Consider the following 25,477-nt stretch of genomic DNA (forward strand, 5'->3'; position numbering starts at 1 on the left):
TATATATATTTTGACCCATTAAAAAGACCTACTTCTGAACTGTAGCACAGAATCCCAGCTTTTGAGCAAACCCCCAACACCAGAGATAGGATTTTCTTGATCTAGGTCTGATGGCTAGCATTTGGAGGAAGGGAAGAGAAGAGAAGGGCCGTCAGATCTTCCCAGAGGGGAGGTACTTGTTAGAATCATAAGATGACTCATTTAAAGACCAGCTAAATATAGATGGAGGAGGGAAGTCTTAAGTAATGTAAATGAGATCTGAGTAATTGCATCATTCTGCAGAACAGTTAGAAATGACAACTTCCAATAGCAGAATGATCGTATCATTTCCTTTTCACCTACCCTTTAAAAACAAATCATTCTGTGTCTACATCGACTTCTACCGACATTCACTGTTCATTTGCTTCTTTTCCTTATTTTTATCCTGCTTCATTAACAAAAGGGTTTAATATGTCTTATCAAGTAAAACTGCATTGTATACAATAAAGTTAGAAGTGGAAAATTAGTTTAAAAATATATAACTAGAAATTAGATTAAAAGTTCATGATAACATAGCTTCGGGAGGAATGAGGCACAAGCTTGGATTTAAGCTTTCTGGAATTCCAGGCAAAATCCAAACTATGTAAAGTTGCATATTACATGTTTTTAACACAGGCAACCCAATAGTCCATGGAAGTAGAAACTATTCTTGTTAATAACACTGGTAAAGAACTTAGTGCTCTTATGAAGAGTTAAGCATATCCAGAATTGACCACATAGAGATATAAAAGGATATTTTATTTCCCTATTTTTATTATGTCCTTAAATATAAACCAATATCATTCTGACAGTGTATGCATTTATTGAAAAGTATGATGAGTTCCAGAAAATGGGACTTTCTTTAGTGATCTAAATGAATCATGTGGTAGACTTTGGAGTAATTACAGGAATGCGTGGACTCTCTGTCTAAGCTGTATTTTTTGTAAATATTTGGTGATTATACCAGCTTGAGTTCAGAGTAAATTTACTTGATTTATCTTTATCACATGTTTGTGGGAAATGTTAGGAATTTAATTTGTATAATAAAAAACCTTTGAAGAATTATTAAATTTTTTTGTAGAGCATGTGTTCCATCTTAGGCCTATCATCACCTTCCATTTATTAATGTACAATTATTCTTAATTTGTTTCCAAAACTATGAATCCAAAAAGAAATTCTGATCTGATGTGAAGTGGGAATGGTGTGGTACCAAAGAATAGAAATCTTAATTGGAATATTTTAAAATTAAATTCTGGTTCTTCTGTTATTAATTGGGGAATTGTGACCATGTTATTTTAAGTTCATCAATCCTTTCTTTCCTTATCTTTGGAACAGAAGAAAGACATGAAAGCTATTGCAAGTCTTCCAAAATGACATCTGTGAGCAGTTAACCAGCTCAGGCCTAGAACATAGCAGACACCCAAAAGGAGTTAAGTTTTCTCCCTCCCTGAATGGAAGAAAAACTATTACAATAGGCATTTTGACTTGAATGTCAAGGAGTCAGGAGATTAAGATATGTGCTCTTTTCTCTTTGATTGGATGAAATAGTGGAATATTTATTTCTTTCATTATTTCGTTCTCTTGGCCCAACAGTCCAAAAAACTGTTTGCCATATGCCAGGCATTTGCTAGTCATTGAGGCTTAAAAAAGATGAATGAGCAAAGCTTTCCCTGCAATAGGTCACAATTTACTAAGGGAGACAGATCAGTAAACTAATAATTAATATTCAGTGTGGGAGCTGTACTACTAGAGATACTGGTTCACAGGAAGGAAGGTGGGAATTGAATGTCTATTGCCTAAATATCAAATATTTAGGTGATTTGGTGGTTTCTACTATCAACTGATGTGGCCAAAAGGCTGGTGGCCAAGATACTTCCAGAAGAAAGCATTTACCTTAAGGACCTATTCTTTTCCAGGATTTCATCATCAGATTTGTGCACCCACAAGTTCTAAGACCTACACTTGGCATGGGTGGGAAGCTGCCTAATTGACCACTGGGTAGTAAAAAAAAAAATAACAAACACATTTTTCAGGAGAATTAGGCATTCACAACAGTTTGGACAGCACATCTTCTATCTGTAGAAACTCATCATGGAAAGCCACATTATCAGATTTCTTGAGTCACGTTATCAGATTGCCTGACTAGTATATCCAGACAAATCAGTTTATTTACATGACTCAGATGTGTTGTGTCATCAGTCTCTGATAAAATCTTAGAGGGGTAGCATTCCCAGAAACTAGACAATAATAGGCCTGATAGGACATCGTCTCCTCTGGGTGGGAAGTCCAATGTTTCCTCTGAAACTTCCCCTTTATTTTACTTCCATTGTAGACCCACTCCCTTCTGACTGATGCATTATTTCCTTAAATGGATTAATATCTTCAATCAGATAATTAAGTTAACCAACTTTTTCTATGATTATTTTTCTTATGACAGAGAGCACTTGCTTTCTTTGGAAATTACTATCTGATGCCCATCGTCTTTACAGATTATCTTTTGTTTTCTTTATAGGTACATGTCAACCTTATATTCTCACCCTGATTTTCCAGAGAAAGGGCCAAAGGAAATTAATGAAGAGCTAATGAAGAATGTTAGCTACAACCCCCTTTTACTTCTCACACCACAGAAAATTAAAAGATATGCTGAGTCTTTATGGAAGAAGAAAAGCTCTGGACAGCCTGTCACGTTTACTGATATCTTTGGGATGTTAATTGGAGAAACACTAATTCACAATGTAAGCTATGGCTCAATTGGCAACCCTTCTAATACAAGTAGACCCTGTATATTGTAGTGTTTTAAATAAACTAAATATGATACACTTTGTAAGAGTTGCTTGACTCAATTTATCCTATCAATGATGTATACTGACCTCCTCCCCACCAGCTGTAACTCCTATGCTCACTAATTCATTCTAACAGTTTTGATGTGTAGGGCAGTGCTTTTGTTTTCCTTTTCTTTGGAAAGATATACATTTTAACCTTTAGCTGATGGTCATCTTTTTAGATAAGGAGGTGAGTGCAGGTAATATGTTAGTGGTAGAGGGCGAATGGAGAGGGCATGGAGTCTGCAAAGGGAATGAATCACATGGAACAAACCCATTTGACACATGACCCCAGTGTGACATTTCATCTGAAGATAAAGCGGGGGAGATAGAGTCTGCGCCAGGGAATCCAGGGGCTAAATTCTTTCTGAGCTTCATAGCTGCCAAACCATCCTCCAGGGCAAATGCAGACACAGTCCCTAGAGTTATGGTTCTTTTAAGAATGGAGATAATTACTTCCACAAGAGCTTGCTTTTTATTGTTCGTTATTCAGATTTCTAGAAGAAATAAGACTTATTTGTATTTTAAAACTTTAGTGCCTTGATTGAGAGTGCTACTTTAGTTTTCTATCTCTATCTGTTTGTATATTTAAAAACATTTCTTTCTTTCTTTTGGGTACAGAGAATGAACACTACTTTGAGTAGTTTGAAGGAAAAAGTCAGTACTGCCCAGTGCCCTTTACCTCTTTTCACTTGTCTCCATGTCAAACCTGATGTTTCAGAGCTGATGTTTGCAGGTATGTAATTTCCCTTTTCAGAACATTTCCTGGGACCTTTGAACTGTGGTTCTGAAAGATTTTTCCTAGAGCAAGGTCATGAGCAATATCAGTTGCTTTCTTTACTATATTTCTGTAACACAAAAACATTTGAAAGCATAAGAAAATATTAAGCTAGATGATTTTCTGGTTTGTAGAGAATATTTCATTAAGGTAGTTACTAATAGATGCTCATTAAATTTCATGAAATAAAAAATAAACTATACAAAAAAATCACAAATATTATCAATAATTTTCAATTTTAGTTCCCCATTTCTCAAAGATGGTTAGCAAAACAGTGTGCCTAGGGGCTTTTAGGCAATGCAGATTCTTTTGCTTGCTGCTTATATTTTCACGAAATTGGGTAACATGATACGTGTTTATCATTCAAAGTACTATTCTAACTTTTATAATTCAGCACCTAAAAAGTACTAGCCTGTACTTGTGGCAGCTGGTGAACAAAATCCCCATTTTGTTAAACCTCAGATATAGACCTCTGCTTCTTCTATAGCTTTACTTCTTGTTTTGTGCTCTAAAAGTACGTGACATCTTACTTCTAGGGGTCTCTGCCAGTCCTAGTCTGCAGTGTGGTAGCATTTCTAACTGTGGAGGGTAGGGTTCATTGCATTTTTAAGACAATTACCTCAGTGACATCAACCCCACCGTGAGCTTAAAAAATCATTGTGAGTGGTATGTAATTAACAGATTTATATCATTTTGCAGTTTTACCAACTGTCCCTTTTTCCCTGAATGGACTGGTCTCAGGCAAGAAGTTGAATAGTTTATAAAAAGTAGTGCACTTGAATTCATTCATTCAACAAATGTTTATCAATTCTATTGACTAAAATGTTTATTAGGTTTATGGTTTAGAAAGCACTTACCTTGTTTATTATCTTACTCAATTTTTTCTACAACCCAGGGAGGGAAGTATTTTTTTTGCTCTGCTTCACAGAAACAACAATGAAACATCAGAAAAATTAAATGATCTGCACATTGCCACACAGAAAGTAAGCAGCAGAGCTGATAATTATTCTACTTATAAAAATACCGGCTTCCCTGATTGCTGACCACGTCAAACGTAGTATGCCAGCTGCTAGGAGCGAACTGCGCTCCCCCACCACACCTGCTCCCTAAGACCTTATAATCTATCTGGGAAATCAACAATTGTTGCAGAAGTTAAAGCACAAGAAAGAATAGAGTGTCACTAGGCACTGTTGCCTTGACCAAGTTATGTGACACCTTTTAGCTTCAGATTCCTCATTTGTTAGTTGAGGATGAGACTTTCCTCCCAGCATTTGCTAAATAAATGAGATAAACCATGTAAAGTACTTAAAACAGTGGCTGGCCCAAATTAAGTTTCTATTAATCTTAACAATTTGAGGTATTGTATGAGACGAATATGAGAAAAATCAGAGGTCTGGATCTCAAAGAGGAATGAGATTTGTATGTAAAAGGCAAAATTAACTATTGGATCGGGGGAGGGTAAGGCATGCAGTAAGAGCCTGCGGTAATGATGGCATGCTCATCAGCAACGAAGAGCCATGCCTTGATGGTCATGGAGTTAATAGGGAGAGTTGAGATTTTATCATGTATGAAAAGAGCATGTTGCTATGATGAAATTGTTTTGTTTGCATTTTAAAAAATTTTTTGCTTTCCCATAACTATTGTCTTGTGAGGTTTTAGAATGTTTGGAAATAACCAATTTAATAGATACCACTCGCATGCTAGTCAAATCTGTGCATAGCCAAATAAGCCATCTTTTACCCCAGAAGCGTTCTGTGGTCAAACAATCTGATATCTTTGGAATGTTAATTGGAGAAACACTAATTCACAATGTAAGCTATGGCTCAATTGGCAACCCTTCTAATACAAGTAAACCCTGTATATTGTAGTGTTTTAAATAAACTAAATATGATACACTTCGTAAGAGTTACTTGACTCAATTTATCCTATCAACGATGTTTACTGACCTCCTCCCCACCAGCTGTAACTCCTATGCTCACTAATTCATTCTGACTAACAGTTTTGATGTGTAGGGCAGTGCTTTTGTTTTCCTTTTCTTTGGAAAGATATACATTTTAACCTTTAGCTGATGGTCATCTTTTTAGATAAGGAGGTGAGTGCAAGTAATATGTTAGTGGTAGAGGGCGAATGGAGAGGGCATGGAGTCTGCAAAGGGAATGAATCACATGGAACAAACCCATTTGACACATGACCTCAGTGTGACATTTCATCTGAAGATAAAGCGGGGGAGATAGAGTCTGCGCCAGGGAATCCAGGGGCTAAATTCTTTCTGAGCTTCATAGCTGCCAAACCATCCTCCAGGGCAAATGCAGACACAGTCCCTAGAGTTATGGTTCTTTTAAGAATTTTACGAATTTGGAAGCCTTGCCTTCCAAGCTGAAGTACCTTGGGTGGATCATGTAAAGCCCCTGATTCTAATTTTCTTCATTATTTTTTTAAAAAAGGATATTAGTAAATATCAGTCTTCTTTTACAGAGCTGTTAAGGCAATCACATGAGATATGCATAAGAATGAATATGACAGACATAAAAATAAAATATCATTACTATTGTTATAGTTGTTACGGTATTTTCATGTCTTTTTATTCCATATTCTTAGTTGCCATTCTCAAAAGAAAATCTGAATAAAATAATTAAAGAACAAATAATATTTCAGCAAGCGAATGTTTTGAATTCATTTAGTGAGAAAAGGCTGTTTAAAGTTCTTAGTAGTCTTTTGACTTGATTGTGTTTGAATTGGGCCATATGCCTAACTGCAATATTGTTACTGAGAAGAGAGATGCCCCATTGACCTTAATTGTTAAGTGTCTCTGATAAAGACGTTCAAGCTGTTTCTTCCAACAGAGTTGGAAAAAGCCATCAAACATTAGTTATGTGGATCTTGTACCCAGATAAGACATTCAAAGGTGCATGTTATCAGGGTTCAAGTAGCTTGAGTTACGTGAAAAAAAAGAATGGAGACATGTCTATACTTTGTGCCTTTAAATTTTGCTTAGATGAGAAGTGGATATTCAGGGGAAAAAGTTGAAATGTGATGTGAATTATATTTTTTAAAAGTCCAAGAACCAAATTAGCTTAGCTTACAGAAGTTTTATCAACTTTACTTCAACAATAACAGAGGATGTTTTTCCTCCTTCTTAGAATAGTTTTAAACACTTTCCCTTTCTGAAGATTTTAAACAAATAAACATTGATTGTTTAAACTGTTAAATATTTTTGATCCACTTTAGTACATTGCTGAGAGGGTTTTAAAACTTTCATTTTCAAATTCCCATTGGTCATAAATTTGCATTTACTGGACTCAACATCATGTAGGGTCTTAGACACTCTGGGAGTACTAATATAGTACTCTCCCTTAAGAAAGTTACAAACCCATTAACAAGAGAAAAATAAAATATTAAAAATAATGAAACACACACATAGAATACTATCACCTGTTGTAGTATGTAAAACTGACACAGCAGAAAGAATCAGATTTAATATGATTGTAAGAAAGACTTCATGAGGTGATGCAATGCAGATTAAGGTTGAACCTGGAAAAATCTATGAGGTGGAGGTGACAAGTCATCTTTGTGTGAAAGAGTATGAAAACATGCTCAGAAGGGAAGCCAAAATATGTTTTGGGGACCAGCATAAAGAAACTAGCCTTGGTATGAACTGATGAAGTGTAGCTGGTATACTTGGGAAAACCATTAGTGCCAAGTATAGAAAGACTTAAATTCCAGACAGCAATGTGTTTATTCAGTTATGATGATACTGGGAAATATCTGATATTTTGGGGTAGGGCAACAAAATTATTGAAGTAGTGTTTTTGAAAAAGTATTTTGGTGATTCATATGGCTAGATCAGCAGCAAAGAAAGGTCCTGGGACTAGGGAGATATGGATAAGGAAAGAGAGGAGAAGATGAATGGGGAACCCTGAAGGTTACCAGTGAGACGTGGAGATGGATGGATTTGATGTGAATGAAAGAGTGGTTTCAGTTTAAGCAATATTTTTTTTTTCTGGGCTGTGAGAGCATGGTTTACAGAAACAGATGGATAAGACTGGAAGGAAAGGTGATGAGTTCCTTTCTAGGCAAGTATAATGGGATGTGATGACAGCATATCCAACTGTAAGTGCACAACAGGAAGTTGGGAATGAGTAGATGGAGGTGCCAGGGAGGAGTTCAGGTTTGAAATGTACAAGTCAACAGCAAAGGAATAATGTACAAACCCTATCACGGTGAGTGTATCAGTAAGGATCAGAGAGCAAATATTACCCCCTGAGAATGTCTGTAGTTACTGTGTACACAAGTCACAACATTAATAAAGAAGAGATTGCTAGAAAAGTGGGAACCAGGAAGTTAGGTTTCAATACCCATGATAAGGTTGTGAATTCAGAGATAGGAAATTACTTGTAGTGGTATAGAAAATTTTCCTAACAACCTCTGATTCATTGCTAGTCATGCCTCACTAACTCCACATAAATCATTATAAAATACACCACTTTCTGATGAAGGGCATATGTGCCGTTTGGCTTTGATTTGAAATTGAATTATGTTATGTTCTTATCACAATTGTGATTTCATAACTTCCGTCACAAAACTGTAACGTTTTGATTTATCATGGACTAAACAATGAATATCCACAGTTCCTTTCTAAAGTGTTGGGGCCAGATGTTTGGGAATTCACAGAATTTTAGATTTTGAAGTTAAAAAAATTAATACTGCAAATTACATAATACCCCACTGGGGCATTATAATCAAATAGTGATTTCTCCAATAGAACGTATCAATGTTCGCACTGAGTGGGAGAAATCAACATTAAGCCTCACATCATTTCGAGACTGGTTTTTCTGCTAAATGAGTTCAGGTCATATTTTACCACCAAATGAATGTCAAAAAGCACTTACAGATTTTGGAGTTAATGGATTTTGGATTACTGGGTAAGGAGCTGTAGACGTGTTATAACTTCAGAAAGTGAAAAACTGAAGGAAAAATAAAGGAGGGAAGAGGTTTATAGGTTAGGCGGGAGTGGATGGCAGTGGGACTTTACAAAGGATGGTCAACAAAGACTTAGAACTAAAGGTTAAGAAAGAGCAAGCGCTGTAACTGCAGAAGGGAATAGCGAACATAGAGGTGCTGAGTGGGAATAACTTGACCTCTTTGAGGACATTAAGAGGACTTGTGGGGCTAAAGGGGAATAAGCAAGACAAACATGGGAGGAGATTGGTTAGGACACGTGGTCAGACTGGACCATCGTGGAGCTTTGTCAGCTGCTTTTATTTTCAGGGTAATGGGAAGCCATTGGAAAGCTTTCAACTGTCCTTAGTGTGCTCTGACTTACATTTTAAAAAATGCATCTTGGCTATACGGTGTCAGAAAGATTGGAAGGGAATAGAGAAGAGACCATTTAGGAGGGTTTGTGGAGATCCAGGGGAGACGGTAGAGCAGCTTGTAGCATTAAGGGCATGATGAACAAATAGATAAGTAGCCAGTTTCTCACCACATCTGATGACAGACAGAGCCTACAGACCTTGATTTTTGTTATGTGAGATATACAGGAGAGAGAATTATCAAGGATGATCCTGAAGTATGAATATATGAAAAATAGTACGATTTACCAAAAAAGAGGAAGACTGAAAGAGTGGCTAGTGTAAAAAACCAGGAATTCTTTTGGGGATACAGTAAGATTCAGATAATTTTTAGACATAGTTATAGCTATGGAAATACATGAAATTATGAGTGGCTACCATTTATTGAGCAATTAAAATGTGCTATGCCTTCTAAGCATTTTATATTCCTTAACTCATTCGATCCTCACAAAAATTCTATAAACTGTCTACTGACTTTTATTCACATTTGACAGATTAGGCAACTAAAACACAGAGTGCAAACAACCTACTTACTGAAGCTTGCTGTTAGTGAGCAGCAGACTGGGGTTTGAACCCAGGGCTCTGGTTCCAGAGCCTCTGCGCTTAGGAAGTACACTCTGCTGACCCTATTACCATGTGTTTATTAAGAAGGTCAGCATAAAAGTTTGCATTATAATATAGTGTGTGAGAATAATGGTTAATAAGGAAAACTAAGGGAAGGAAGAAAAGACAAACGTTAGAAAACACGTTCTTCCATTATAATAACCTGCTTGCACTATCAGAAAGAGTTTAATTTCTTTCATCTCCTTTGGGAATTTTATGTCTGAGTCAGCAGTTTCCAGTTTTCCATTCTTTAGAATTAAGATGTACTTTATGAACGATGTCTGAGTGTTTAAATTCGAAAAGGTATTCAATTTGTGCAAATTAAAAGGGACCTTTTGTGTTCTCATCTTACTTGTCTGTGTTTTCCTCCCATAAACATAATAGGCCTTTGGTCAATTAAAAAAAATACTTTTAATGAATGATGAGAATCATTATGGCATTGCTGTAGCGATCTTTAATGGTACACATCTCTGTAATGTCTTTCTGTTAATGGATTGTGTTCTATTTTTATATGCTTTCAGATTGGGTTGAATTTAGTCCATATGAGATTGGCATGGCCAAGTATGGTACCTTCATGGCTCCTGACTTATTTGGAAGCAAATTTTTTATGGGAACAGTTGTGAAGAAATATGAGGAAAACCCCTTGCATTTCTTAATGGGTAAGTGATCAAAATCTACCACTAGTTTATTTGACTGTTTTAAATCTTGGTACATTCTAAATTATTCTGTTTTTGCTTTATTTTTAGGTGTCTGGGGCAGTGCCTTTTCTATATTGTTCAACAGAGTCTTGGGAGTTTCTGGTTCACAAAATAAAGGTTCCACAATGGAGGAAGAATTAGGTATTGTTAAAACATGTTTACATTGATAATAATTAAGCTACATTAATAAATTTCATTAATATGTATGTATAGAAAATTAAATCATCATAAAGATTGTAACTGTTCTAAAGTTATCAATAGCTTGGTTGAATCAACCTACATATCTTATATATATATATGTATATATATGTGTGTGTGTGTGTGTGTGTGTATATATATGTATATATTACTTTTAAAGTATTATTCTGATATTGAAATTCATAAAAACTATTGATTCCTAAGAATAACTTTTACTAGAGCATCTCCATTCCTTTTAGTCATCATAAATATAAACATACTATTTGTGTTAGAGACTGGTCCTTTTATCAAATAAGAGTAGGTTTTTAAAGATTCGATTCATCCATAGTTGAACGGAGTATGACACTATAAATTCATCAGTTTATTTACCTTTTAAATACTAACTCACTAAAAACTGTGTTAGCTTCTGGCTAATGCATACTAGAAAGAAGGGAAAAATACTTCAAATCATACCGAGTAAATCAACACCAATGATTTTCCTTAAATCTAACTCATTAGCCCATAACAAATTACAAATAATATTCACAAAGCTTGAAAAACTCAACTGAAGACCAGTGATTTTCAGTCGTTGTAAGATGAATGCCATTGGGACATATATTTCTTTGATGATTAAATGAGCTTTAGTGCAAACAAGACAAAACATCCATTCGCTATGTCGAAATGCCTCGCCACCGACGTAATCAGTGTTGCATTTTGCTATTTTGGGTGGCACCCGGAGGAGCAGAGGAATACTAAATCTGAATTTAGGGCCAGGCTTGCAGGGGCTGGGGTGGAGGGTTCTGTAGATTATGATCCCACTAACTACCTACCTCTTTTCTATCCATGATAAATCACACATCTATTTGAGGGCAGATTTCACGGAATAATGTAAATGACATTTTCACTGATCAGTTCATTTGAGGAATACTTGCATGTATACTATCGGGTTTTTTTGAAAAGCTCTCTTTACTTATTATAGACAATGACAGCTGATTTAATTAAGCTTTAGATACAAAATAGAATGCAATTGTAACATTAATTAATACACTACAAGTTGGCTTATAAGTAGTGTTATTATTTTTTTATAAGAATTGATTTTAATCATTTGATATTGATGTTAAATGCAGTAATTTCTATAGTCCTTACTATTTTCTTCAAGAGTGTTATTTGTATTTTTGTGTAGTTCTTAGTAAGAAGGGAAGAAATGACCTTACAACTGCATTAGAGCCAAAGATTTTTAAATAAAAATAAAAACAAACAAAAAGGCACTTTGCACTTGAACTTGCTCCTGTCCTCTGAGCATCACTCAGTTAATGAGCAGGCAATGTTGGTGGAACTCTTGAGCCTGCTCCGGCCTTGACATTGTCTTAAGGGTAACTGCAAGGCAAGGTGTATAATGCTGAAATGTTCTGACTCGATTTATTTTAATGAACATTATATCCCAGATGAATATCTTATTCTCACCTTCAGTTTTGTGGAAATAACTAACTCTTCCCTAAGTTTTGTGAACATTTCAGAAAAGGAAAAAAGAGAACAAAAACAGAAGCACCACATGTTACGTGCCTTGCTTCTGTGTGTCCTGCTGTTGAATAATACAGATAAACCTAGGGTTTGTTATTTCTGACTCCTAAGGCAGGAAGAGAGTAGCCCTGGAATAACACATCTGAGGGTGGGAGAGGCCGTGGCCGAAGGCCAAGGAGAAGGAGAGTGTTTATACTGAACGGTCCTGAGGATATTCTTTATTGTAAGACGTCGCTTTTGAAGCCAGTGGTTTGGCAGCATCTTTACTTGTTCTCTGTGTCAGACGTAGGGGGAATATTGTGTACTTGAGAGGCAGCGGTTAGCAGGATGTGTTACCTCAGATTAGGTAAGGTTTCCAGAAATGAGACCGGAGACATGGCTGAGGTGAATCTGAAGATGCCTGGTGACTCTTTGATCCACTGACTGACAGTCTACTACTTAAAAGGGTATTCAGAGGGGTTTTTTGGTATTTTCCCCCCTTCTGAAGAAAGACCTAAATTGGACCACAATCAGATAAATCTAAATGAAACTCTTGACATTCTCAAGGAGTTCTGAATATGAACACTCTATGCTTTTGAAGAGATAGAGCTTATCCATTATACTATAGTGATGGAAAGTCGATAAATCCAGAGTATTTAGCTATTCATATCATGAAAACATCCTTATAAAGAAGATAATATCTGGGGAAGTCATCTTCTTAAGTGACAGTATTACAAATATTACCCCCCCAAAAAATGCTTAAGGAAAAAATTATTGTCTTGCCAAAATACATGTAGGACCAGAAACACACCTAATGTACATGACGCTGGACCAGGGTGGGTCATTTCTTAACATTCCCTCTCCTCTGTACAACAAAATTACTTTCTGTAATAGTCATGAAATGAAACGAATAATATTAGCCAGTAAACAGTTTTTTATTGAATTTCATATGGGTCATCATGCTGGTAACAGTAAATAAATCTAAAAAAAATTTTAAAGTCTATCTGCTGTCTCAAACATTTATTAGCCCTTTCTTTATGAACCTTGATCATTCATGTATGTGACATTTATATAGGTATAATAAACACACAAGTCATATGGGGAAACCAAATGTTATACCTGTATCTCTGAATTTAAAGGCCCCAAATTATTCTGTCACTGAACATTATAAATTTGGAATCAGTTTCTTAAAATTAAAAAAAATTCTGTTGAGTAGTAGAAGAAAAAAAGTATTACTATACACAAAGTGGTTTCATGTAAGTGTCCAAAGAAAGTGATTTTTCTACAAATGATGATCATAAGAATGGTCTGTGTATTCCATCATTTAGGTACTTTTTGAAAAAAGACAACTGGGTACTATACTAGATTTTTGCTCCTGTCTGATTTAAGAATGTACGGCTTCCATTTTGTTTTTATAATTGCTGTCTTTTTCTGAGGAAGAACAAATTGTCATCACCAAAAGGCATATTTCAACAGATGATTTCCAGTATTATTGAGAATCAGAAGATACCTTCTATTAGTAGCTTTCATTCAGTGTGATGAAACTGTAATCCCCCTGTAGATTTTGTTTTTATGCTGCATTTACTTTCATAAATACCACTTAAACATATTTAATTGAAGAAAAATCTAACAAGGTATTATAAGGAGCTTCCTATGATCAAATTATTCTTCCTGTCAGAATCAAGATAAGTAAAAAATTCTCCCCTTTAAGTCATGAATGAATACATTTTAAACTAATTATCATGTTTTAGGAAATTTTGTTTTCCAATGAGAAATTTGAAATACTAGTAAATCTCATAAATTTAGATTTACTAAATTGAGCTAAATTTACACTGGTTAGTCGAATAAACCTCACTGTGGTTTTGTTGAGATTAACTTCCTTACCATAAGTTTAATTGTGAATCTTGACAGTGAGATCCTTTAATTGACTTGTTTTCTTTCCACAGAAAATATTACAGCAAAGCATATTGTGAGTAATGATAGCTCAGATAGCGATGATGAATCACAAGAACGCAAAGGTAAGAAATCCGGAACCTTCTCTGGCAGAAATCCAATAAGGAGAGGATATAAGTGTTTTGTCTGTTTCTCTCACTCAAGATGCTGATGATAGCCTCTGCTTAATGCACTGAGTGATAGAATTGTAGCCTTCAACTCAGATAATTAATACTGTATATGTAATAAAACACACATCACAAAAATATCTTCTCTTTTCTTTTTAATAACCTCAAAAATATTATCAGTCGGACAGAGACCAAACTGAGATGATGGAAATACCAAATTATGTTTTAAGACTGTTTAGAGCATTGGGCTTCTCAACATGAAAATTGTGATTGGGAACACTTTTACATAGCCTTAACAATTAAAATCTTATCTTTAAAAATGTTATAATCAAATAACATATAGAAAATTACATTCTCACCCCGTTCCTGAGATTTATACCATTGCTAACATTCCTTCTCTTAGGAAGGGTTCCTTGATGAAGTAGGGTAAAATTACCAAGAATTTTTTGCTGCATGTATTTTTAGTATAAATGAATCATTTTACATTTTGACAAGGCAGTTTTCAGCTTGGTGTGGATCACAACAGTAAGTGGTGGAGTCGGGAGGGATAAGGCAGGGATCAGGGGTATTTGTTGGAAATGTTATGTGATAAAATGAAGTGATTTTACATTTTGACAGTGTTTTGATACAACCATTTGTACAGATGTTCCAGATACTCCAAAAACAAACAAAAAGCAAAAACAAAAAGAAGATTTTTATAACTGGGTGAGCATGTCCTCAGTGAACAGTTTAAACACTATCATTTAGATTTTAGAAAATATTAAATGCTTTCTTGTCCAAACTCAATGAATTCCACCAGCCATTGTATAGATATCGGGAGAGTCTGTTTTATCCTTGTTGAATCAACACTAAAATTAAAACTGGCTTTTCATAACTGGCATGTCAAGTCCTATTAAGATGAGTTTGTGCAAATTAGAGGAGAAGTGCCTTCTTTGGGAATTGCAGCCACACAATCCCACAGCTTGGCTAGGGAGCAGTTTCTCGTGCAAATTGAAAAAGGGAATCCTTCCCTGGGCAGACAAAGCTCTTTACTAGGCAAAAGGCGTGGCCAGTGGTGCCGAAGCTGGACTTCAGTCCCTATTTGCCCACTGCCCGGCTGCCTTATCAGCCAGTGATTTGCCTAGCTATATATAGCAGCCCAGGTTATTAGACAGGAGCAGAAAAAACCCTGCCCTCAAAGGAACTGAGTCTTTATTCTGATTCCTTCATATTTTTTTTTTAATTTTTAGTTCAGGTCTTTTTTTATTTTGAATTTCCTTCTAATGAAGAGAGCTAGCCAGTACAAAGGGGATAGACAGCATATGCTTAGCATTTCTAGAATTAATTATGTATTGGTTTAGGGACTATCAAGAAACGTGATAATGGCTGTCAATTATTAGGTTAATTGCCATAGATGATCATACGTTCAATCACCTCTGTAGTACTAACTGGTTATCTTAAGGCTGATTGTTCAAGGACCCTTTGAATATGTTTGTTTTGGTTTACTACCAGCCTCGACTGGAGAATGATATTTAGGAGTTTTTCAGGATTTATTAGCTCATAATCTTCATTTTTTTCCCTTTTAACTTTATTTTTTAGGGTAGATTTAGATGATGCACAGCAAAATTGAACAAAAGGTACAGCAAGTTCCCATATATTCCCTGAACCCACACACACACAGCCTTCCCCACTATCAGCATCCCGTCCCAGAGTGGTACATTTGTTAGAGTTGATGAGGCTACACTGACGTATTGTTACCACCCAAAGTACAGACTTTAGGTTCACTCTTAGTACTATATATTCTATTGGTTTTCACAAAGGTATACTGACATGGATCCACCATATCATACAGAGAAGTTTCAGTGCCCCAAAGTCATCTGTGTGCTGTCTGTTCACCCCTCTGCCCCCTCTCCCCCAGCCCCTGGCAATAACTGATCTTTTTACTGCCTCCACAGTTTTGCCTTTTCCAGAATGTCATAGAGTTGGAATCATATCGAATGTACCTTTTCAGATTCGCTTCTTTCACTTAATAATATGCATTTCAAGCTCCTGCATGGCTTTTTCATGGCTTGATAGCTCATTTCTTTTAACAAGAAATAATAGTCCATTCTCTGATGTACCACAGTTTTTTTTACCCATTCACCTACTGAAGAATATGCTTCCAGATTTGGATAATTAGAAGTTAACCTGCTATAAACATCCATGTTCAGACTTTTGTGTGGATGTAAATTTTCAACTCCTCTGAATAAAGAAGCATAATTGCTGGTCTTATGATACAACTGTAACTTAGTTTTATAGGAAACTTCCAAACTATCTTACAATGTGGCTGTGCCATTCTTGCACTCCCACCGGCAATGCATGAGAGCTCTTGTTGCTCCACATCCTCACCAGCATTTGGTGGTGTCAGGAATTTGGATTTTGGTGTTTCTGATAGGTGTGTAGTGCTCTCTCATTGCTTTTTGCAATTTCCCTGATGACATGATCTTTTCATATGCTTATTTATCATCTGTATGTCTTCTTTGGTGACTTGTCTGTTGAGGTCTTTTACTCATTTTTTAATTGAGCTTTGCTTTCTTATTGTTCAGTTTTAAGAGTTCTTTGTATATTTTAGATAACAGTCCTTTATCAGATGTGTCTTTTGCAAATATTTTCTCCCAGTTTGTGGCTTGTCTTCTCACCCTCTTGAGGCCTTTCATTCTTGGTCATATGACTTTGAGCAAGGTCTTCTGGCATTTTCAACTTTAGATTCTTCAGATGTATGCTGGCCTCATTTTACCTACACTCACAGAATTGTTTTAATTATCAAATTAACAAATGCATATAAAGGGCTTTAAATTGAAAAGGACTTTGCAATATACATTTACTATTAGTATTATAGCTAATAAGCAATGGATAACATTTAGCTGTTGGGTGATGGGTTTGGCCTACTAATGATGTTACTTCCAAATATATCATACATAGATCCTCTGCTGGTATAGAAATGGGGTTTGTTAATAATAATAATAATAATAACAACATTGAAGAAGAAGAAGTAACATCTCTAAACCCTTGGGAAATACCTGAGTACCTTATTCATATACTGTGCCACTGGAGATATAAGTAATCTACTTTACAGCCTGATTTGTTTTGGTAAAATATTTTCTTTGTTATATTTGGCATTAGAAAAGTGTGGGAGTAGGAAAAGGCTATATATGTTTATTTGTGAATATTTAGTCATCTGGGTTGGTCTGAAAGAAAGATACCTGCATGTACTCATATCTTTGTGAAGATAAAAATCAGTATTTATTATGGTTTTATGTATTCAGTTAACATTTATTGGAAATAATGAAGTTTGAACATAAACTCTCTTTTCTCTCAAAACACACACACACACACACACACACACACATATACACATAAACACAGACACATGGTTTTGAAAGATGCATGTATATTTACATACAAATGTTCCAGAAATCTGAACAGAAGAGATTAAGGCAGGTGATGTAAGCTGTACCATTTGGTGTTCTTAGATTTGGATTAGGAATGAATATTACTGATGATGATAATGATATTACAAGTACTTTTTTTTTTTACCACCAACCAGTGTTTTTTAAGAATCTAATATGAGCCAGGCACTCTTCTAGGAAATTTGCATGTCTGCTCTAACTCAGTCAGTCAACACAACAGCCTTGTGAGGTTTACTGATGATGAAATGGAGGCCGAGAAGGGCTAACTAACCAGTAAACATAGGAAGGAAGGTTAGGATCCAGGCAATCTGAATTCAGAGCCAGTGCTCTAAATAATACACAACATGGCTTCCTGGGAGTAGTGATGTGCATGTAGGTTTTAAAGAAAAAAGTCTTTATAAACTGCTTCTTTTGGAAGGCTGCTGAATTTTAAAACATTCTAAGGCATGTGTTTGAATTATAGGGCTTTAAACCCCAAACTTTATAAGCAAGAATAAAATGGCAGTTCACAGGGTGTTTATTGAGCAGCAAATATGCCTTGAGTCCTTCAGTTTCTCTTCTCAGTTTGCATGATTTCTGGATGTTTGCTAAACAGAACAAAGAAGGAAATTTAAGAAATCAAGAGGATAGGATTAGCTACTGTTGATTTTTCCTGCGTGTGTCTGTGTAGCCAGGGCAAAGAAAGAAAAGGCTTAGAAAAGAGAAGAAAGGGGAAAATAGAAGTTTGCCTGGAAATCTAAAAATACACCAGGTGACACTGTCAAGAATACAACCTTTACGCTGAGTACAGGTAAAGTAGGAAGAATTTAAAAGCAAAAATGATTAGCCAGCATATTTTCTGTATTAATTTATACAAATAAATGTTTGTTAAATCAAAAGCCATAGAGCTTCATTGTTAATTTTAACATTCGATAGCCCAAAGAAGATCTTTTTCTGAAGGGACTGTGAAATCTGTATAATGATCTTCTCTTTCTCTTAGGCACCGAGGATGAAGATGCTGAAAGGGAATATCAAAATGACAATCAGGCGAGCTGGGTCCATCGTATGTTAATGGCCTTGGTGAGTGATTCAGCTTTGTTCAATACCAGAGAAGGACGTGCTGGGAAGGTGCACAACTTCATGTTGGGCTTGAATCTCAACACATCCTATCCACTGTCTCCTTTCAAAGACTTTACCACACAGGAGTCACTGGATGAAGATGAACTGGACGCAGCTGTAGCAGGTAAGTGCATAGACTCACCCGTGGGAGCTGCTTCAGGAGAGCTTTACTCTTTCTCTGGGAGAAGTGTTTAAAATATTACTAACACCTATTAACAATTCTTAATACTGACACTTGCTCACTTTATAGCAGCATGCATTTAGTGTGTGAAGGGCTTGGAATTACTGTTTATTGGAAGAAAAAAATTCATTGGACAGGAAATGGCATAGTCAGATCAGCATAGAAAAATTTCACTTAAATATTGAGGGGGACCTTAGATCCTCCCTGTGTTGGTTAAGGTTCACACACGGGAAACAGGAAACGCTCTCCCTTGTTTAACTGAGAAGGATTTAAAGTAGGGAATTAGATTCTTACAAAATTGTTCCAAGGCTTGGAGGAGTAAGCTCCAGGCTGAGCTTCCAGGAATAATTCCCAAAACACTTCAGAATCACCTCCACAAACGCCCCCGCAGCTGTGTAGTAGAAATAGCAGGAATGTCTCATTTTTTCCTTTGCGTGGGTGTTTCTCCTTGGCAAAGGAAAGGTCTCCGCAGGACCAGATCCTTAAGGGAGTTTGAAAAGTGTGGTACTTAGCCTGATTCTAGTTCCATGGAGTAATGCATGCAACCCAGCAGGAGTGGGACTGAGTTCGCCAGGCCCCCATGTCCATCAGGCCATTGGATCTGTCCGTCCTGTTCTCCAGAAGGTCAGGTAACTTTCTAAAGGCCACCTGGGAACAACCCACTCATGTTCAGGTTTGTCATTTAGCCAAATTCCAAAGAGTAATTCCCTTTGTTCTTCAGTTCCCGGCATGTTTCAATGTAAAATTTAAATTGCCTTGGTGTCTAATCAGAACATAATCATCTTTCCTATTGATCCTGTCATCTTAAACTTATCTCCTTCACCATGCCATCTTTTTCCCTTAACTGTCCAAATTGTCATTTCAGTCATTTTTGCCATAAGACATTGATAGGTTGCTATAAAAACTTAAATGGGATTTTCCCAAAAAACTTGCAGCTGCTCTTTGTTTAAACACTGTAACAAAAATACTTGTGAAAATTGGGACATGGCTTTAGGTTTTGTTTCTCTTTTGGTAGTACCGTTTCTGTTTGTTGCTTGAGTTTAAGGGAAATTGCAAAATTAAAAGCTGCCCCGTTGTTTAAACAAGAGGATTGGAAACTCACTATACTTTGCATTATATTTATGACAGTGAAGTCTTGGGTATGAGGTATGTTTAATTATACGCCTGCAATCCAAACTCTTTCAAGTTAACTATAAAAAAGTCTATTTGTGATAAAAATCACTGCTTATTTTTAAATTCATCCAAAAAAATAACTTGGCCGTACAATCAGTGTCTTTATTCTTCTTGGGTTGTGGCTCATGATCATACTTACTGCCATTTTTAAACCAATTAAATGTGCTTTCTTTAGAAATGTAGGCTTTTTGGATGAATGATGATGGGCTTATAAAAAAAAAAAAACCTTAGCCTCAGAGAGCATGAGAAGCTAGAAAGATTCTTTAGTTATTTTACTCTAGAAAAGAAAGAACAAAGAAGATTGTTGCCATCTTCACCTGAAATTGCTCGGCAGAGCTGGAATGGGGCACAGGCCCCTTGGCCTTGCTCAGAAGCCTTTTCCTTCTGCTAGAGTCCCCTCCCCACCGCTCCTGGTTTTCTTAGTCATTATCTCGCTGATGTAAAATGGCAGTTTCCTTTGTGTGTACTTTATTCTACTTGTTTTACATTATTACTTTGATCATATCAGCCAGCATAGTTCCTTCTGTGGTTTGCACAACATGAGTTCTGCACTGCACATTTTAGTAAGTTCCTGGTAGGTTTGTAATATTATGTGGATTCAGAGGTATTGGGGTTGCTAGATAGAATACAGCAAATCTAGTTAAATTTAAATATCATATTACACACACACACACATATACTGTAAGTATAGCCTTTGGAACGTTTGAGACATGCGTGTACTAAAATTTATTTGTTGTTTATCTGAAATTCAAATTTAATTGGGCACTGTATTTTATTAGAAAAATTTGGTAATTAAATAAATGAGGTAAATTTGGTAATTTCCTATTAGATAAATAGGAAGTATGGCTCTTTCTTTATCCTTACCTTCTCTCAAGTTGTTCTTCATTTTCATCTTCCTTCTTTCCATTGTTCATTCTTACACCCACACAGACAGCATTTATCTATGATGAATTTGTTTATGCAGAGCATTTGCAATGTCTTTGCTACTAGAGATCTAAACGTCAACAAGACAGATGTATTCTTTGCCCTCACAGACATTCAAACCATTTCTTGACCCTTCCTTGACGTTTTGATTCACGGAGGGATGTATGTGCCTGCGTTTACAATGATAGAAAAGTAGAGCACAACTAAACACCAGCGGCCCTGGGTCAGGGGGAGCTGTGGTTCAGTGAGACGCACAGTTGTCATGTCTGTTCTCCCCGTGGCGGTGGGGGGTAACAGTCATACCCCCCCCTTAGCTGACTCCTTTCTTTATTTGGTGTCCTTTGAAAGAAGAGTCAAGAGCAGTCTTCATAAAATAAAATGAGAAAGTAGAAAATGTAGTCGTCCTCGAATACAATAACTACATAGATCACACATCGCTTTTGTTGAGATATTTTGAAATGTTTTAACCTAAAATCGTTTTAAATTAATGATCTTTGGGAAGAACTTTGAATTTTATTTCTTAGTGTATATCTCATTAAGATTATATTTTTACTCACTTCCACTGAAAAAATGTATACGTACTTTTTAGTAAAAAACACAGTCAGGCCAGGGATAAATTCATTTAAATTTATAATTTACAGGCCAACATTGCTAAAAATGACTGCATTTTAAATTGAATTTACTGAATCAATTAGTGCTCCTATTTAAGTCTTCATTAAAACTCCTATTTATTATACTGTTAAATGACATAATTAAAACATTATTTAAGGTTATTTTTCTTTTGTTTTTGCCCCCCTAGTGCAAAAAAAGGAAAATAGAGAGTTTTATGTTATCTAGATATTCTTTAGGGGAACATCATACATTTTAGTTTCCCTATGATGCATTTGTTTATGCAGATTAAAATGAGCATCTTAGAATTAAAACCATTTTTTAACCTAAAATTAGAAAAAAGTCACTGCACCATTTTTGTGCCTATTGCTTCACTTTGCATGCAATCTTTTGAAAACTTGAGAAATAAGATACTGAAATTCCCTTCATTTATTTACTTCAAAATACTTGTGTATCTGTAGAAACTAATTTTGAAGAAGCAGTCCATTATGCACTTCCTTCCTTTTTATTTGTGTTTGTGTTATCTACTGTGATGCACTCCATCTGGAATAAGAAATTGAGACATGAGTTAATTTGGGCTAGCATTCAAAACATGAACATCCAAATATTTGTAAACGGAATCTGTGATGTATTTATAAAAGGACCATCACAAATATCTGCAGCTGAACTATTTTAACGAAATGGTACATAATTATAAAACAGCACGTTTTCATGTCTATCAAAAAACCTGATTAATTTATTCACAGGTTTGGAATCCATGTATGCTTTAAGTTATGGGAGCATATTCTTTAATAGTGGCATTTATCAAATTCTCTATGACATTTTTAATAGATGTTATAAAATAAATCAGGTTCAAATTCAAATAAATTTGAAAAATTAACAATTCCATCCCCCTCCTCACAATGCAGTGAGATACTCTAATGAGTTTGCGAAGTCCTACTTAAGGCCTTGGGGATAGTACTTTAAAACAGACTGGCTTAGAATTTAATCCTGGCTGGGCCATTTATTAGCTGGACAATCTTGAGCAGTTACTTCGTGTAAGCCTCATTTATGACGTTTATTGCTCAGTGACAGAAGAGTAGAGTAAAACTAAAAACTAGCAACCATGATCCTGATGGAACCACAAGTTAGTGACGGTACAGCAATCCTTACTATTTACTCCAAGTTTACTTATGACATAGAAATAATAATGGTAGAGTCAGGGAGGATTAAGTAGCATCTTCATTAAAAAGTGCAGTTAGCTCCTAGTCCCCGGTTGGCACCCACTTTAGGTCCAGCAGTTACTCCATGGCTTCCCCTGCACATTGCACCCTGGGACCCCCCAATCCATACCAACTTTAGCTCCAGACATCATGCCAGGGCATGCCCTGTGCTGAGCCCTCACAAATCCCTTACCTACACTGGCTTCATCTTTAACAGTCTCATCAGGGTGCCCCCTACGTAAAGCACTCTGGGATCCCCTGGCCTGCACTTGCCTCAGCTGCAGCCATCCTACCAGGTCAGCCCAGTGCAGAATGCCCAGGGACACCCAAACCTGTACCCTCTCCAAGCTCCAGCTAGACATACAAAGCTGACAAGACACATGCAGCCACAAGAGATGTTCCTACACAAAGCCACTCCTCCAAAACTGGGAGAGGGAGCTGTTGCCCCTAAATCACAGAAACGAACACAGTGAGTCAAAGGAAGTGAGGAAGCAGAGGAATATGCTCCAAACAAAAGAGCAAGACAGAACTTCAGAGAAAGAACTTGACAAAACAGGGTTAAGCAGTCTACCTGAGAAAGATTTCAAAGCAATAATTATGAAGATACCAAACTTGAGAGGAGAGTGCATGAACCCAGTGAGCACTTTGACAAAGAGATAGAAAATATAAAAAGCAACCAATCAGTGTTGAAGAATACAAGAATGAAAATAAAAAACACACTAGAGGGAATCAACAGCAGATTGGAGGATGCAGAACAGATCAAAGACACAGTAATGGAAAGCAACTAGGCTGAACAGCAATAAAAGGAAAAAAACTTTTAAAAATGAGGAGAGGTTAAGAGATATCTACAACAGCTTCAAGTGAAACAGCACTCTTAATGTAGGGGTCCCAGAAGGAGAAGAGAAAGAAATGGGCAGGAAACATTTTTTGAAGCAGTAATAGCTAAAAGCTTCCCCAAGCTGGGGAAAGAAATAGACATCCAGGTTCAGGAAGGACAAAGAGCACCAAACAGGATGGACCCAAGGAGGTTCACCCCAAGGTGCATAATAATTAACATGGCAAAGATTAAAGAGAGAATCCTAAAAGCAGCAAGAGAAAAGCAGCAGTTGCTACAAGGGAAACCCCATAAATCTATCAGCTGATTTTTCAACAGAAACTTTCAGGCCAGAAAGGCATGGCATTATATATTCAAAGTACTAAAAGGAAAAAAATTTAAAACCAACAATACTCCACTCAGCATGCATGACATCTTGACATTTGTGACAATGTGGATGGACCTAGAGGACATTTGCTAAGTGAAATCAGTCAGACAGAGAAGATCAAATACCATATGATTTCATTTAACTGTGTAATCTAAAAAACAGGACAAATAAACAAAGCAGCAATAGACCCATAAGAACACAGAACTGGTGGTTACCATGTCAGGGAATAGATGAAGGGGATAAAAAGGTATAGACTTCCAATTAGAAATAAATCAAGGGATGAAAAAGTACAGCATAGGGGATATAGTCAGTAATATTGTAATAACTTTGTATGGTGACACATGGTAATTACACTTATCCTGGTGAGCATTCCGTAATGTATATTGTCAAATCACTGTGTTGTACACCTGAAACTAACATATGCTGCATGTCAACTATTCTTCAATAAAACATAAATTAAAATAATTAGTACTTTAAAAAAGTGCAATTAGTCCAAGACACAGTAAGGAAAATAGGAAACACACAGTATAATTGAATATTACTTTAAGCTGTTGAATGTTTTATTTCTTAAGCTTATGTATCATGAAACTTTTATTTTGTGGATTGAACATCTGTTAATATCTGGCAAAACCTGCTTTTGGCAACACAGTCAAGGAACACTACTTACCATCAATTTATCTAGAAAGTGGGAACCATGGTATTTGGCTACATGCCATAGCTGGGAATTGGTCCACAAAATAATTTTTTCTCTCCAGTGTAATCTTGGATTTAAAAGAGGAAAAGGGAGATGCCAGTTTCATGATGAGAAGAGGCAGATCAAACAGAATATGGGAGAAATGATTTGCTTTGGATTAATCTTTTGGCTTTGAAAATTTGAAAAAGCATTAAGCTTATGAAGCCAAAAAAATATTTGGGAGTTACCACTTTAGTATATAGGGAAATACACTGCATTATAAAAATACTCCCATTAATGTGGTTTTAAATGTTTTGTGTTTGTGATAAAATATACACATTAATGTGCTTTTAATGATTAATAGATACATGTGTAGATAGCCCCTCTATACATTGTAGGTGTTGCCTTTTAAGTTACCATCTTAAACCCTTTTGGTGTTATGGTGATGCCATTTTTTTAAGAAATAGTGGGATATTGTGCGTTGGGTTTCAACTTTGTGGATCTGGAATTCCATGGGCCTTAGTTTCTTTCTCTTTCAAATGACACTAATAATACCTCCTTTGTAAGAGTCTTATAAGGATGATAAGTCTTGCATATGAAATATCTTATACATTATAGTCACTCAAAATAAATGAAGCTACTTTGAGAAGAAGTGAAAGTACCCAAATAATGAATCTCCAGCTTCTTAGTAAAATATATAAAAACTAATATAAGACAAAGACTCGCAATTTTTCACCTTTAAAAAATTCACACATATAATTTTTAAACGATAAACATTTCAGATGAATTAAATATTAAAGTTAAAATTGGATTTGATAATATATCTATTTTTCAATTTTATAATTCTTAAGTTCCAGGTTCTGTGACAGATAGCATCTTGGCTGGTGGCAAAGTATATATCACTAAAATCTGTAGGTAGTTGGTGATAAGAAAAGAGAATTAACCCGAAGATAATTGTGTAAAGAATGATTTATCTTCTC

The 25,477-nt window shown here is 35.9% G+C and overlaps 1 protein-coding gene across 2 annotated transcripts in view; it reads left to right on the forward strand.

Moving 5' to 3' along the window:
• The window catches only part of PLA2G4A (phospholipase A2 group IVA), a 140,428-nt gene that overhangs the window by 83,490 nt on the left and 31,461 nt on the right, over positions 1 to 25,477 (forward strand). For both annotated transcript variants that reach the window (XM_036912542.2, XM_057507962.1), the window contains 6 exons: positions 2,531 to 2,753; positions 3,462 to 3,576; positions 10,094 to 10,231; positions 10,319 to 10,411; positions 13,894 to 13,965; positions 18,415 to 18,657. In XM_036912542.2, the coding sequence (XP_036768437.2) occupies positions 2,531 to 2,753; positions 3,462 to 3,576; positions 10,094 to 10,231; positions 10,319 to 10,411; positions 13,894 to 13,965; positions 18,415 to 18,657 (884 nt within the window). The remainder of the gene's footprint in view (positions 1 to 2,530; positions 2,754 to 3,461; positions 3,577 to 10,093; positions 10,232 to 10,318; positions 10,412 to 13,893; positions 13,966 to 18,414; positions 18,658 to 25,477) is intronic.

Source organism: Manis pentadactyla, chromosome 9, assembly GCF_030020395.1.
Source record: "Manis pentadactyla isolate mManPen7 chromosome 9, mManPen7.hap1, whole genome shotgun sequence".
Taxonomy (NCBI): Eukaryota; Metazoa; Chordata; class Mammalia; order Pholidota; family Manidae; genus Manis; species Manis pentadactyla.